The sequence below is a fragment of the Mesoplodon bidens genome (assembly GCF_964165515.1).
Source record: "Mesoplodon bidens genome assembly, contig: HAP1_SCAFFOLD_921, whole genome shotgun sequence".
In the NCBI taxonomy this organism is placed as follows: Eukaryota; Metazoa; Chordata; class Mammalia; order Artiodactyla; family Ziphiidae; genus Mesoplodon; species Mesoplodon bidens.
In genome coordinates, this window is record NW_027671703.1 from 46,153 (window position 1) to 63,266 (window position 17,114).

Sequence of the window (17,114 nt, forward strand, 5' to 3'; positions counted from 1 at the left end):
AATATATATGTGTACAACTGAGTCACTTTGCTGTACAGCAGAAATTAACACCACATTGTAAATCAACTACACTTCAATAAAATGTTTTAAAAAATGGCTACGGACCAATTGTATAGGATAATGGATCATGTTTCTTGTCTGCTATTTTGATGAAAGTTTTAAATGCTCACCTTCATCGGTGGGATCCGTACCACTAATCTCTGGGTGAAAAACCCCACATAAAAAAATAAACAATATAAAAATCACTGGAAAAATGACATGATTTACCCAGTGATCTACTGTGTCTCAGAGTTTCCTTTCTTTGCCCAGCAGGTCCTGTAAGTAGCAGGGACATTAGGATGGCACTGCCCAATGGAGATCACAATGCTGGGGATGAATTTCCAAAAGCTTTGTGACTCAGTCTGATGTCTTTATCTTTGGTCCTACAATAGTTCTTAGGAGTTCTTTTTTAAATTTTTTAATAAACCACTATCAGATTTTCTTTGAAAATTAAGAACGATGTTTCCATGGGTAATGTAAATTTTTGGTTCCTGGATTTTAAAGAACAATTAATATTCCTGATAGAAAGATGAGAACAGACCTTTTTGGTTTTCAAAGCATTTACAATACCGTATGTTCTTTTGGATAACCACAAAGTATCTCCTAAAAAACTAATCGGACACCAAAATTCAATCCAAATGCCCTGCAAATTCTGGTTCATGGGCTATCTTAAGTGTAATTCTTTTCTTTTTATTTTTTTGCGGTACGCGGGCCTCTCACTGCTGTGGCGTCTCCCGTTGCGGAGCACAGGCTGCGGATGCGCAGGCTCAGCGGCCATGGCTTACTGGCCCAGCCGCTCCGCGGCACGTGTTATCTTCCCGGACCGGGGCACGGACCCACGTCCCCTGCATCGCCAGGCGGACTCTCAACCACTGCGCCACCAGGGAAACCCTATATTTAATTTTTAACAAGAGTATCTTATGAATTTTTCACATTTTAGAATGGTGGACCTTGTAAGGACATGGAAAGAAAGCCAATACGATGAATGGTGAATAAATTGAAGTTCAGTGGACCTTCCAAACATCTCAAAGTCATCTTGTTACGGGTTGAATTTCGTTTGCCCCAAAAAGCTATGTTGACTTCTTAACCTTCAGTACCTCAGAATGTGACCTAATTTGGAAGTTAAGTCATTGAACATTTAATTAGTTAAGACAAAGTCACGTGCGAGTAGGTGGGCTCCTAATCCAAAACGGTGTCCTTATTGAGATGAGGGAAATTTGGATATGGAAACACAGAAAAAACTTGTGAAGACAGATGCAGCGGTTGGAGTTCTGCTGCTATAAGCCAAGGAACTCCTGAGGCTACCAGATGCTGGAAGATGCAAGGGAAGATAGTCTCCTAGAGGCTTTGGAGAGAGGCTGGCATGGCCAAAACTTTGATTTTGCATTTCTGGTTTCTGTGACAACTGAGAGAATAAATTTCTTTCGCTTTGAGCCCCAGTCTGTGGTACTTTGTTTCAAGAGGCACTACAAAGCTGACACACACCTCCAAATAAATTTTGCTTAACTCACCATAAAATAAGGACAATGGTTACTAATGTGAATAAATAACCATACTACTAATGATAAACCCTATGTTAGTAATTACCAAGAGAATCTTATTAAACTTCATAACACTGCATGGAAAATGTAGGAAATATGGATTTCATCTCATACGTTAAAACGTCTACAAAGTAAGGTAAATTTAAGTAGGAAATAAAATGATAATAGGAGTTTTAGATTTAAAATAAATCAAACCAGTCTAATCAAAACTAAATCAAACCAGTCTAATCAGCTGTTGTATATGTATTGCTATTAACTTGAAAAGCTTACATTTTTCCTTATCTGTATAAAAATTGCCAGTGTTCTCATGAGCAGGAGTATACTCCTTATTTTCTTCTTCCACTTCATGTGGTGGTTCAGCCATAGGCTGCTCAGGTAAGGGCGTCATCTCAGGCCCTGAAAAAAAGTATGACCAGAGATCAGAAATATGTTCATTTCTTTGATTATTTTCTTTTACTAACTGCATTTTTTCACAAAGGATTTCAGTCAGAGATTTAAAATCTAAGTTATACCATATTTCCAACAATAAACTTTATATCACCCTATAGGAAATTGCCACGGATTGTTGGAGAGGGTGTGGAGAAAAGGGAACCCTCCTACACTGTTGGTGAGAATGTAAAATTGGTGAAACTGCTATGGAGAAAAGTATGGAGGTTCCTGTAAAAACTAAAAATAGAGTTGCCATATGATCCAGCAATCCCACTCCTGGGCATAAACCAAGACAAAACTACAATTCAAAAAATGAATGCATCCCTATGTTCACAGCACCACTATTTACAACAGCCAAGACATGGAAACAACCGAAATGTCCACTGATATATGAATGGATAAAGAAGACGTGGTGTATATATACAATAGAATATTACTCAGCCATAAAAAGCATGAAATAATGTCATTTGCAGCAACATGGATGGACCTAGAGATTATCCTACTAAGTGAAGTAAGTCAGACAGAGAAAGACAAGTACCAGATGATATCACTTATATGTGCAATCTAAAATACGCCACAAATGAACCTATCTACGAAACAGAAACAGACTCACAGACATAGAGAACACACTGTGGTTGGCAAGGGTGTGGAGAGGGAAGGATTGGGAGTTTGGGATTAGCAGATGCAAACTAGTGTACATAGGATGGATAAACAACAAGGTCCTACTGTATAGCACAGGGAACTATATTTAAGATCCTATGATAAACCATAATGGAAAAGAATTTTAATGGAAAAGGATTTTCCATTCTTTCCAAAAAGAATATATATGTGTACAACTGAGTCACTTTGCTGTACAGCAGAAATTAACACCACATTGTAAATCAACTACACTTCAATAAAATGTTTTAAAAAATGGCTACGGACCAATTGTATAGGATAATGGATCATGTTTCTTGTCTGCTATTTTGATGAAAGTTTTAAATGCTCACCTTCATCGGTGGGATCCGTACCACTAATCTCTGGGTGAAAAACCCCACATAAAAAAATAAACAATATAAAAATCACTGGAAAAATGACATGATTTACCCAGTGATCTACTGTGTCTCAGAGTTTCCTTTCTTTGCCCAGCAGGTCCTGTAAGTAGCAGGGACATTAGGATGGCACTGCCCAATGGAGATCACAATGCTGGGGATGAATTTCCAAAAGCTTTGTGACTCAGTCTGATGTCTTTATCTTTGGTCCTACAATAGTTCTTAGGAGTTCTTTTTTAAATTTTTTAATAAACCACTATCAGATTTTCTTTGAAAATTAAGAACGATGTTTTCATGGGTAATGTAAATTTTTGGTTCCTGGATTTTAAAGAACAATTAATATTCCTGATAGAAAGATGAGAACAGACCTTTTTGGTTTTCAAAGCATTTACAATACCGTATGTTCTTTTGGATAACCACAAAGTATCTCCTAAAAAACTAATCGGACACCAAAATTCAATCCAAATGCCCTGCAAATTCTGGTTCATGGGCTATCTTAAGTGTAATTCTTTTCTTTTTATTTTTTTGCGGTACGCGGGCCTCTCACTGCTGTGGCGTCTCCCGTTGCGGAGCACAGGCTGCGGATGCGCAGGCTCAGCGGCCATGGCTTACTGGCCCAGCCGCTCCGCGGCACGTGTTATCTTCCCGGACCGGGGCACGGACCCACGTCCCCTGCATCGCCAGGCGGACTCTCAACCACTGCGCCACCAGGGAAACCCTATATTTAATTTTTAACAAGAGTATCTTAGGAATTTTTCACATTTTAGAATGGTGGACCTTGTAAGGACATGGAAAGAAAGCCAGTATGATGAATGGTGAATAAACTGAAGTTCAGTGCACCTTCCAAACATCTCAAAGTCACCTTGTTACGGGTTGAATTTTGTTTGCCCCAAAAAGCTATGTTGACGTCTTAACCTTCAGTACCTCAGAATGTGACCTAATTTGGAAGTTAAGTCATTGAACATTTAATTAGTTAAGACAAAGTCACATGCGAGTAGGTGGGCTCCTAATCCAAAACGGTGTCCTTATTGAGAAGAGGGAAATTTGGATATGGAAACACAGAAAGAACTTGTGAAGACAGATGCAGCGGTTGGAGTTCTGCTGCTATAAGCCAAGGAACTCCTGGGGCTACCAGATGCTGGAAGATGCAAGGGAAGATAGTCTCCTAGAGGCTTTGGAGAGAGGCTGGCATGGCCAAAACTTTGATTTTGCATTTCTGGTTTCTGTGACAACTGAGAGAATAAATTTCTTTCGCTTTGAGCCCCAGTTTGTGGTACTTTGTTTCAAGAAGCCCTACAAAGCTGACACACACCTCCAAATAAAGTCTGGTTAACTCACCATAAAATTAGGTCAATTGTTACTAATGTGAATAAATAACCATACTACTAATGATAAACCCTATGTTAATTATAGACAATTACCAAGAGAATCTTATTAAACTTCATTAACACCTCATGGAAAGAGTTGTAGGAAACAAGGATTTCATCTCATACGCTGAAACGTCTACAAAGTAAGTTAAAATTTAAATAGGAAATAAAATGGTAATAGGAGTTTTAGAGTTAAAACAAGTCAAACCAGTCTAATCAAAACTAAATCAAACCCGTCTAATCAGCTTTTGTATATGTATTGCTATTAACGTGAAAAGCTTACATTGTTTTCTATGTTTATAATAATTGCCAATTTTCGGATTAGCAGGAGTATACTCCTTATTTTCTTCTTCCACTTTATGTGGTTGTTCAGTCACAGGTTGCCGAGGTAAGGGCGTCCTCTCGGGCCCTGAAAAAAAGTATGAACAGAGATCAGAAATACGTTGATTTCTCTGACTATTTTCTTTCTCTAACTGCATTTTTTCCACAAGGATTTGAGGCAGAGATTTAAAATCTAAGTTATACCATATTTCCAACAATAAACTTTATATCACCCTATAGGAAATTGCCACGGATTGTTGGAGAGGGTGTGGAGAAAAGGGAACCCTCCTACACTGTTGGTGAGAATGTAAAATTGGTGAAACTGCTATGGAGAAAAGTATGGAGGTTCCTGTAAAAACTAAAAATAGAGTTGCCATATGATCCAGCAATCCCACTCCTGGGCATAAACCAAGACAAAACTACAATTCAAAAAATGAATGCATCCCTATGTTCACAGCACCACTATTTACAACAGCCAAGACATGGAAACAACCGAAATGTCCACTGACATATGAATGGATAAAGAAGACGTGGTCTATATATACAATAGAATATTACTCAGCCATAAAAAGCATGAAATAATGTCATTTGCAGCAACATGGATGGACCTAGAGATTATCCTACTAAGTGAAGTAAGTCAGACACAGAAAGACAAGTACCAGATGATATCACTTACATGTGCAATCTAAAATACGCCACAAATGAACCTATCTACGAAACAGAAACAGACTCACAGACATAGAAAACAGACTGTGGTTGGCAAGGGGGTGGAGAGGGAAGGACTGGGAGTTTGGGATTAGCAGATGCAAACTAGTGTATATAGGATGGATAAACAACAAGGTCCTAACTGTATAGCACAGGGAACTATATTTAAGATCCTATGATAAAACATGATGGAAAAGAATATCAAAAAGAATATATTGTGTACAACTGAGTCACTTTGCTGTACAGCAGAAATTAACACCGCATTGTAAATCAACTATAATTCAATAAAATGTTTTAAAAAATTACTACGGACCAATTTTCTAGGATAGTGGATCATGTTTCTTATATGCTGTATTTTTTTAAAGGGAATAAAAACACTTTTATTTGGAAATTTCAAGTTGCAAGGAGAGCTCTCAGCCAAGCTCTGTGACCTAGCTAGCCGATTATTTACAGGATATTTGGGCAGGAATTGTTCATGAGCTTTTAATTTGGAGTGCTTAAGTTGCCAAAGTGCTCTGAGCTCCAGTGAAGCACCACAGAATCCATAAAGGAAACTTTATCAATCACTCCCGGCAGCTACCTCCCCCAACTCCCGCCACGAAAGGCAGCCAATTGGCTTTCTAACCAAGACCACAGACACACACATTAGTGGAGTCACACTCCAAGTCCCTGTTTATAAATTGCCTTTCAAATGCTAGGGGATTCAGGTATAATATACTTAAGCTCCAGGCATGAACCCACCAAAACAAGGCATGCTGTGTATGATAAAGTCAGAAGAAAGCAGAATTGGATGAAGCCAATTTCTGGTAGAAACTCTACAATCAAAAACCATTCAGCCAATCACAACCTACTATTGTTCAATAGTGTACGGTCTTTAGCCAGTGGGATTCCTGGGTTTTTGCCCTTCGCCTGGGAGACTGATAAAATGTCTGACAAGAACTAATACCAGAGAAGTGGCCAGAGACCTATAGCAGAGGGAATGATGGGTACTATCAGTTTACACAATCCAGCCCTAAGGACAGAATCCAAGCCCCCAATGAGAAGCCACGTTCAGCATCTTCCAAGTCAACAAGGAGCAGTTATATTTTGCAAGAACTCGCAATCAAGCCCCAATCCAAGTTCATGCCTTTTTAAGAAAACACCTGTTGCTGGAGCATTTGCAGGAAAAGCAGACAGAACGCTAGCCAAGTTAGGCCCCTTATTCAATCCTTCCACCATAACTACGACCACCGCTACAGATTTACAAAGAGAAGTAAACTGCTAAGCTTGTGTGTCTGTGTGTGTGTGTTGGGGAGAGGGTAAAGGGAATGTTCTCTCTACCATCTCCTTGCTAGTCTTCTATCCTCTTTGGTCAAAGCTCTCTTCCTCCTCCTAAGTAATCCCAGGTAGGAAGTCAGCATGCTTAGTCACCTCACCCAGCCTGTCTTTCAAAGCCCTGCCCCTCTCCTTCTCCGCCTAAACGTTCCTCAGTAGACCATGCATCCAGGGTGAGCACATGGGCCAGCACCCCAGGCTGCACAAACTGCGCGCCGCGACCCTCACCCCGCATGCATTACCAGGGCCCAATCTGGGGGGGCCTCGCCGCAGCACCCACCCCGGGGTGTTGCCCCCAACTCGGGCCCATCCAAGTCCAGGGGAGTGTAAGGGGAGGAGCAGGGGGCCAGGAGACCAGCCCTCCTTCCCAGGGCCACCCCCGCCCCCCGTCAGCAGCGGGAGAGGCTGTCGCCATGGCCACGCCCCCTCCTCAGGGCCAGCGCGGCAGGCTCCCTCGAGGTGCAGGCCCCGACTTCTCCCTCGGCCTGCGCAGGCGCTCAGGGCAGTTTAAGGCGGCGGGCGCGGCCGCGCCGACTGCGGAGCCGGGTAGGCAGAGGCAGGGCGAGCTCCGCCCGCTCCCCAACGCCCGTTCCCGGCCGCCTCAACAGCGGCAGCCAGCACCACGAGTCCACAACACACCGACCCACCTCCGCGCACCTCTTATCTGCTATTTTGATGAAAGTTTTTAATGCTCACCTTCATCGGTGGGATCTGTACCACTAATCGCTGGGTGAAAAAACCCACATAAAACAATAAACAATATAAAACTCATTGCGAAAATGACGTGATTTACCCAGTGATTTACTGGGTCTCAGAGTTTCGTGCCCAGCAGGTCCTATAACTAGCAGGGGCATTATGATGTCACTGCCGAATGGAGATCACAATGCTGGGGATGAACTTCCAAAAGCTTTGTGTGTGATTCAATCTGATGTCTTTACCTTTGGTGCTACAATAGTTTTTACGTTGTTTTTGGTTTTTTTTAATAAACCACTAACACATTTTCTTTGAAAACTAAGAGTTATGTTTTCCTGAGGTAAGGTAAAGTTTTGGTTTTTGGATTTTAAACAACAATTAATATTGCTGATAGAAAGATGAGAACAGACCATTTTGGTTTTCAAAGCATTTACAATACCGTATGTTCTTTTGGATAACCACAAGGTATCTTCTGAAAAACTAATCAGACACCAAAATTCAGCCCAAATATCCTGCAAATTCTGGTTCATGGGCTATCTTAACTGTAATTCTTTATTTTATTTATTTATTTATTTTTGCACTACGAGAGCCTCTCACTGCTAGGGCCTCTCCCGTTGCGGAGCACAGGCTCCAGACGCGCAGGCTCAGCGGCCATGGCTCACGGGCCCAGCCGCTCCGCGGCACGGGTGATCTTCCTGGCAGGGGCACGAACCCGCATCCCCTGCATTGGCAGGCGGACTCTCAACCACTGTGCCACCAGGGAAACCCTATATTTAATTTTTAACAAGAGTATCTTATGAATTTTTCACATTTTAGAATGGTGGACCTTGTAAGGACATGGAAAGAAAGCCAATACGATGAATGGTGAATAAACTGAAGTTCAGTGCACCTTCCAAACATCTCAAAGTCATCTTGTTATGGGTTGAATTTTGTTTGCCCCAAAAAGCTATGTTGACGTCTTAACCTTCAGTACCTCAGAATGTGACCTAATTTGGAAGTTAAGTCATTGAACATTTAATTAGTTAAGACAAAGTCACGTGCGAGTAGGTGGGCTCCTAATCCAAAACGGTGTCCTTATTGAGAAGAGGGAAATTTGGACATGGAAACACAGAAAGAACTTGTGAAGACAGATGCAGCGGTTGGAGTTCTGCTGCTATAAGCCAAGGAACTCCTGAGGCTACCAGATGCTGGAAGATGCAAGGGAAGATAGTCTCCTAGAGGCTTTGGAGAGAGGCTGGCATGGCCAAAACTTTGATTTTGCATTTCTCGTTTCTGTGACAACTGAGAGAATAAATTTCTTTCGCTTTGAGCCCCAGTTTGTGGTACTTTGTTTCAAGAAGCCCTACAAAGCTGACACACACCTCCAAATAAAGTCTGGTTAACTCACCATAAAATTAGGTCAATTGTTACTAATGTGAATAAATAACCATACTACTAATGATAAACCCTATGTTAATTATAGACAATTACCAAGAGAATCTTATTAAACTTCATAACACCTCATGGAAAGAGTTGTAGGAAACAAGGATTTCATCTCATACGCTGAAACGTCTACAAAGTAAGTTAAAATTTAAATAGGAAATAAAATGGTAATAGGAGTTTTAGAGTTAAAACAAGTCAAACCAGTCTAATCAAAACTAAATCAAACCAGTCTAATCAGCTGTTGTATATGTATTGCTATTAACTTGAAAAGCTTACATTTTTCCTTATCTGTATAAAAATTGCCAGTGTTCTCATGAGCAGGAGTATACTCCTTATTTTCTTCTTCCACTTCATGTGGTGGTTCAGCCATAGGCTGCTCAGGTAAGGGCGTCATCTCAGGCCCTGAAAAAAAGTATGACCAGAGATCAGAAATATGTTCATTTCTTTGATTATTTTCTTTTACTAACTGCATTTTTTCACAAAGGATTTCAGTCAGAGATTTAAAATCTAAGTTATACCATATTTCCAACAATAAACTTTATATCACCCTATAGGAAATTGCCACGGATTGTTGGAGAGGGTGTGGAGAAAAGGGAACCCTCCTACACTGTTGGTGAGAATGTAAAATTGGTGAAACTGCTATGGAGAAAAGTATGGAGGTTCCTGTAAAAACTAAAAATAGAGTTGCCATATGATCCAGCAATCCCACTCCTGGGCATAAACCAAGACAAAACTACAATTCAAAAAATGAATGCATCCCTATGTTCACAGCACCACTATTTACAACAGCCAAGACATGGAAACAACCGAAATGTCCACTGATATATGAATGGATAAAGAAGACGTGGTGTATATATACAATAGAATATTACTCAGCCATAAAAAGCATGAAATAATGTCATTTGCAGCAACATGGATGGACCTAGAGATTATCCTACTAAGTGAAGTAAGTCAGACAGAGAAAGACAAGTACCAGATGATATCACTTATATGTGCAATCTAAAATACGCCACAAATGAACCTATCTACGAAACAGAAACAGACTCACAGACATAGAGAACACACTGTGGTTGGCAAGGGTGTGGAGAGGGAAGGATTGGGAGTTTGGGATTAGCAGATGCAAACTAGTGTACATAGGATGGATAAACAACAAGGTCCTACTGTATAGCACAGGGAACTATATTTAAGATCCTATGATAAACCATAATGGAAAAGAATTTTAATGGAAAAGGATTTTCCATTCTTTCCAAAAAGAATATATATGTGTACAACTGAGTCACTTTGCTGTACAGCAGAAATTAACACCACATTGTAAATCAACTACACTTCAATAAAATGTTTTAAAAAATGGCTACGGACCAATTGTATAGGATAATGGATCATGTTTCTTGTCTGCTATTTTGATGAAAGTTTTAAATGCTCACCTTCATCGGTGGGATCCGTACCACTAATCTCTGGGTGAAAAACCCCACATAAAAAAATAAACAATATAAAAATCACTGGAAAAATGACATGATTTACCCAGTGATCTACTGTGTCTCAGAGTTTCCTTTCTTTGCCCAGCAGGTCCTGTAAGTAGCAGGGACATTAGGATGGCACTGCCCAATGGAGATCACAATGCTGGGGATGAATTTCCAAAAGCTTTGTGACTCAGTCTGATGTCTTTATCTTTGGTCCTACAATAGTTCTTAGGAGTTCTTTTTTAAATTTTTTAATAAACCACTATCAGATTTTCTTTGAAAATTAAGAACGATGTTTTCATGGGTAATGTAAATTTTTGGTTCCTGGATTTTAAAGAACAATTAATATTCCTGATAGAAAGATGAGAACAGACCTTTTTGGTTTTCAAAGCATTTACAATACCGTATGTTCTTTTGGATAACCACAAAGTATCTCCTAAAAAACTAATCGGACACCAAAATTCAATCCAAATGCCCTGCAAATTCTGGTTCATGGGCTATCTTAAGTGTAATTCTTTTCTTTTTATTTTTTTGCGGTACGCGGGCCTCTCACTGCTGTGGCGTCTCCCGTTGCGGAGCACAGGCTGCGGATGCGCAGGCTCAGCGGCCATGGCTTACTGGCCCAGCCGCTCCGCGGCACGTGTTATCTTCCCGGACCGGGGCACGGACCCACGTCCCCTGCATCGCCAGGCGGACTCTCAACCACTGCGCCACCAGGGAAACCCTATATTTAATTTTTAACAAGAGTATCTTAGGAATTTTTCACATTTTAGAATGGTGGACCTTGTAAGGACATGGAAAGAAAGCCAATACGATGAATGGTGAATAAATTGAAGTTCAGTGGACCTTCCAAACATCTCAAAGTCATCTTGTTACGGGTTGAATTTCGTTTGCCCCAAAAAGCTATGTTGACGTCTTAACCTTCAGTACCTCAGAATGTGACCTAATTTGGAAGTTAAGTCATTGAACATTTAATTAGTTAAGACAAAGTCACGTGCGAGTAGGTGGGCTCCTAATCCAAAACGGTGTCCTTATTGAGATGAGGGAAATTTGGATATGGAAACACAGAAAAAACTTGTGAAGACAGATGCAGCGGTTGGAGTTCTGCTGCTATAAGCCAAGGAACTCCTGAGGCTACCAGATGCTGGAAGATGCAAGGGAAGATAGTCTCCTAGAGGCTTTGGAGAGAGGCTGGCATGGCCAAAACTTTGATTTTGCATTTCTGGTTTCTGTGACAACTGAGAGAATAAATTTCTTTCGCTTTGAGCCCCAGTCTGTGGTACTTTGTTTCAAGAGGCACTACAAAGCTGACACACACCTCCAAATAAATTTTGCTTAACTCACCATAAAATAAGGACAATGGTTACTAATGTGAATAAATAACCATACTACTAATGATAAACCCTATGTTAGTAATTACCAAGAGAATCTTATTAAACTTCATAACACTGCATGGAAAATGTAGGAAATATGGATTTCATCTCATACGTTAAAACGTCTACAAAGTAAGGTAAATTTAAGTAGGAAATAAAATGATAATAGGAGTTTTAGATTTAAAATAAATCAAACCAGTCTAATCAAAACTAAATCAAACCAGTCTAATCAGCTGTTGTATATGTATTGCTATTAACTTGAAAAGCTTACATTTTTCCTTATCTGTATAAAAATTGCCAGTGTTCTCATGAGCAGGAGTATACTCCTTATTTTCTTCTTCCACTTCATGTGGTGGTTCAGCCATAGGCTGCTCAGGTAAGGGCGTCATCTCAGGCCCTGAAAAAAAGTATGACCAGAGATCAGAAATATGTTCATTTCTTTGATTATTTTCTTTTACTAACTGCATTTTTTCACAAAGGATTTCAGTCAGAGATTTAAAATCTAAGTTATACCATATTTCCAACAATAAACTTTATATCATCCTATAGGAAATTGCCACGGATTGTTGGAGAGGGTGTGGAGAAAAGGGAACCCTCCTACACTGTTGGTGAGAATGTAAAATTGGTGAAACTGCTATGGAGAAAAGTATGGAGGTTCCTGTAAAAACTAAAAATAGAGTTGCCATATGATCCAGCAATCCCACTCCTGGGCATAAACCAAGACAAAACTACAATTCAAAAAATGAATGCATCCCTATGTTCACAGCACCACTATTTACAACAGCCAAGACATGGAAACAACCGAAATGTCCACTGATATATGAATGGATAAAGAAGACGTGGTGTATATATACAATAGAATATTACTCAGCCATAAAAAGCATGAAATAATGTCATTTGCAGCAACATGGATGGACCTAGAGATTATCCTACTAAGTGAAGTAAGTCAGACAGAGAAAGACAAGTACCAGATGATATCACTTATATGTGCAATCTAAAATACGCCACAAATGAACCTATCTACGAAACAGAAACAGACTCACAGACATAGAGAACACACTGTGGTTGGCAAGGGTGTGGAGAGGGAAGGATTGGGAGTTTGGGATTAGCAGATGCAAACTAGTGTACATAGGATGGATAAACAACAAGGTCCTACTGTATAGCACAGGGAACTATATTTAAGATCCTATGATAAACCATAATGGAAAAGAATTTTAATGGAAAAGGATTTTCCATTCTTTCCAAAAAGAATATATATGTGTACAACTGAGTCACTTTGCTGTACAGCAGAAATTAACACCACATTGTAAATCAACTACACTTCAATAAAATGTTTTAAAAAATGGCTACGGACCAATTGTATAGGATAATGGATCATGTTTCTTGTCTGCTATTTTGATGAAAGTTTTAAATGCTCACCTTCATCGGTGGGATCCGTACCACTAATCTCTGGGTGAAAAACCCCACATAAAAAAATAAACAATATAAAAATCACTGGAAAAATGACATGATTTACCCAGTGATCTACTGTGTCTCAGAGTTTCCTTTCTTTGCCCAGCAGGTCCTGTAAGTAGCAGGGACATTAGGATGGCACTGCCCAATGGAGATCACAATGCTGGGGATGAATTTCCAAAAGCTTTGTGACTCAGTCTGATGTCTTTATCTTTGGTCCTACAATAGTTCTTAGGAGTTCTTTTTTAAATTTTTTAATAAACCACTATCAGATTTTCTTTGAAAATTAAGAACGATGTTTCCATGGGTAATGTAAATTTTTGGTTCCTGGATTTTAAAGAACAATTAATATTCCTGATAGAAAGATGAGAACAGACCTTTTTGGTTTTCAAAGCATTTACAATACCGTATGTTCTTTTGGATAACCACAAAGTATCTCCTAAAAAACTAATCGGACACCAAAATTCAATCCAAATGCCCTGCAAATTCTGGTTCATGGGCTATCTTAAGTGTAATTCTTTTCTTTTTATTTTTTTGCGGTACGCGGGCCTCTCACTGCTGTGGCGTCTCCCGTTGCGGAGCACAGGCTGCGGATGCGCAGGCTCAGCGGCCATGGCTTACTGGCCCAGCCGCTCCGCGGCACGTGTTATCTTCCCGGACCGGGGCACGGACCCACGTCCCCTGCATCGCCAGGCGGACTCTCAACCACTGCGCCACCAGGGAAACCCTATATTTAATTTTTAACAAGAGTATCTTATGAATTTTTCACATTTTAGAATGGTGGACCTTGTAAGGACATGGAAAGAAAGCCAATACGATGAATGGTGAATAAATTGAAGTTCAGTGGACCTTCCAAACATCTCAAAGTCATCTTGTTACGGGTTGAATTTCGTTTGCCCCAAAAAGCTATGTTGACGTCTTAACCTTCAGTACCTCAGAATGTGACCTAATTTGGAAGTTAAGTCATTGAACATTTAATTAGTTAAGACAAAGTCACGTGCGAGTAGGTGGGCTCCTAATCCAAAACGGTGTCCTTATTGAGATGAGGGAAATTTGGATATGGAAACACAGAAAAAACTTGTGAAGACAGATGCAGCGGTTGGAGTTCTGCTGCTATAAGCCAAGGAACTCCTGAGGCTACCAGATGCTGGAAGATGCAAGGGAAGATAGTCTCCTAGAGGCTTTGGAGAGAGGCTGGCATGGCCAAAACTTTGATTTTGCATTTCTGGTTTCTGTGACAACTGAGAGAATAAATTTCTTTCGCTTTGAGCCCCAGTCTGTGGTACTTTGTTTCAAGAGGCACTACAAAGCTGACACACACCTCCAAATAAATTTTGCTTAACTCACCATAAAATAAGGACAATGGTTACTAATGTGAATAAATAACCATACTACTAATGATAAACCCTATGTTAGTAATTACCAAGAGAATCTTATTAAACTTCATAACACTGCATGGAAAATGTAGGAAATATGGATTTCATCTCATACGTTAAAACGTCTACAAAGTAAGGTAAATTTAAGTAGGAAATAAAATGATAATAGGAGTTTTAGATTTAAAATAAATCAAACCAGTCTAATCAAAACTAAATCAAACCAGTCTAATCAGCTGTTGTATATGTATTGCTATTAACTTGAAAAGCTTACATTTTTCCTTATCTGTATAAAAATTGCCAGTGTTCTCATGAGCAGGAGTATACTCCTTATTTTCTTCTTCCACTTCATGTGGTGGTTCAGCCATAGGCTGCTCAGGTAAGGGCGTCATCTCAGGCCCTGAAAAAAAGTATGACCAGAGATCAGAAATATGTTCATTTCTTTGATTATTTTCTTTTACTAACTGCATTTTTTCACAAAGGATTTCAGTCAGAGATTTAAAATCTAAGTTATACCATATTTCCAACAATAAACTTTATATCATCCTATAGGAAATTGCCACGGATTGTTGGAGAGGGTGTGGAGAAAAGGGAACCCTCCTACACTGTTGGTGAGAATGTAAAATTGGTGAAACTGCTATGGAGAAAAGTATGGAGGTTCCTGTAAAAACTAAAAATAGAGTTGCCATATGATCCAGCAATCCCACTCCTGGGCATAAACCAAGACAAAACTACAATTCAAAAAATGAATGCATCCCTATGTTCACAGCACCACTATTTACAACAGCCAAGACATGGAAACAACCGAAATGTCCACTGATATATGAATGGATAAAGAAGACGTGGTGTATATATACAATAGAATATTACTCAGCCATAAAAAGCATGAAATAATGTCATTTGCAGCAACATGGATGGACCTAGAGATTATCCTACTAAGTGAAGTAAGTCAGACAGAGAAAGACAAGTACCAGATGATATCACTTATATGTGCAATCTAAAATACGCCACAAATGAACCTATCTACGAAACAGAAACAGACTCACAGACATAGAGAACACACTGTGGTTGGCAAGGGTGTGGAGAGGGAAGGATTGGGAGTTTGGGATTAGCAGATGCAAACTAGTGTACATAGGATGGATAAACAACAAGGTCCTACTGTATAGCACAGGGAACTATATTTAAGATCCTATGATAAACCATAATGGAAAAGAATTTTAATGGAAAAGGATTTTCCATTCTTTCCAAAAAGAATATATATGTGTACAACTGAGTCACTTTGCTGTACAGCAGAAATTAACACCACATTGTAAATCAACTACACTTCAATAAAATGTTTTAAAAAATGGCTACGGACCAATTGTATAGGATAATGGATCATGTTTCTTGTCTGCTATTTTGATGAAAGTTTTAAATGCTCACCTTCATCGGTGGGATCCGTACCACTAATCTCTGGGTGAAAAACCCCACATAAAAAAATAAACAATATAAAAATCACTGGAAAAATGACATGATTTACCCAGTGATCTACTGTGTCTCAGAGTTTCCTTTCTTTGCCCAGCAGGTCCTGTAAGTAGCAGGGACATTAGGATGGCACTGCCCAATGGAGATCACAATGCTGGGGATGAATTTCCAAAAGCTTTGTGACTCAGTCTGATGTCTTTATCTTTGGTCCTACAATAGTTCTTAGGAGTTCTTTTTTAAATTTTTTAATAAACCACTATCAGATTTTCTTTGAAAATTAAGAACGATGTTTCCATGGGTAATGTAAATTTTTGGTTCCTGGATTTTAAAGAACAATTAATATTCCTGATAGAAAGATGAGAACAGACCTTTTTGGTTTTCAAAGCATTTACAATACCGTATGTTCTTTTGGATAACCACAAAGTATCTCCTAAAAAACTAATCGGACACCAAAATTCAATCCAAATGCCCTGCAAATTCTGGTTCATGGGCTATCTTAAGTGTAATTCTTTTCTTTTTATTTTTTTGCGGTACGCGGGCCTCTCACTGCTGTGGCGTCTCCCGTTGCGGAGCACAGGCTGCGGATGCGCAGGCTCAGCGGCCATGGCTTACTGGCCCAGCCGCTCCGCGGCACGTGTTATCTTCCCGGACCGGGGCACGGACCCACGTCCCCTGCATCGCCAGGCGGACTCTCAACCACTGCGCCACCAGGGAAACCCTATATTTAATTTTTAACAAGAGTATCTTAGGAATTTTTCACATTTTAGAATGGTGGACCTTGTAAGGACATGGAAAGAAAGCCAATACGATGAATGGTGAATAAATTGAAGTTCAGTGGACCTTCCAAACATCTCAAAGTCATCTTGTTACGGGTTGAATTTCGTTTGCCCCAAAAAGCTATGTTGACGTCTTAACCTTCAGTACCTCAGAATGTGACCTAATTTGGAAGTTAAGTCATTGAACATTTAATTAGTTAAGACAAAGTCACGTGCGAGTAGGTGGGCTCCTAATCCAAAACGGTGTCCTTATTGAGATGAGGGAAATTTGGATATGGAAACACAGAAAAAACTTGTGAAGACAGATGCAGCGGTTGGAGTTCTGCTGCTATAAGCCAAGGAACTCCTGAGGCT

At 39.8% G+C, this 17,114-nt stretch overlaps 1 protein-coding gene across 1 annotated transcript in view; it reads right to left on the bottom strand.

The window, feature by feature from the left end:
- The window catches only part of LOC308611130 (uncharacterized protein), a gene marked incomplete at its 3' end in the record, with an annotated part of 91,922 nt that overhangs the window by 45,892 nt on the left and 28,916 nt on the right, over positions 1 to 17,114 (bottom strand). The window contains exons 10-14 of the mRNA XM_081260031.1: positions 14,795 to 14,920; positions 11,967 to 12,092; positions 9,139 to 9,264; positions 4,691 to 4,816; positions 1,851 to 1,976 (exon numbers count right to left, since the gene is read on the bottom strand). Coding sequence (XP_081116157.1) covers positions 1,851 to 1,976; positions 4,691 to 4,816; positions 9,139 to 9,264; positions 11,967 to 12,092; positions 14,795 to 14,920 — 630 coding nt within the window. The remainder of the gene's footprint in view (positions 1 to 1,850; positions 1,977 to 4,690; positions 4,817 to 9,138; positions 9,265 to 11,966; positions 12,093 to 14,794; positions 14,921 to 17,114) is intronic.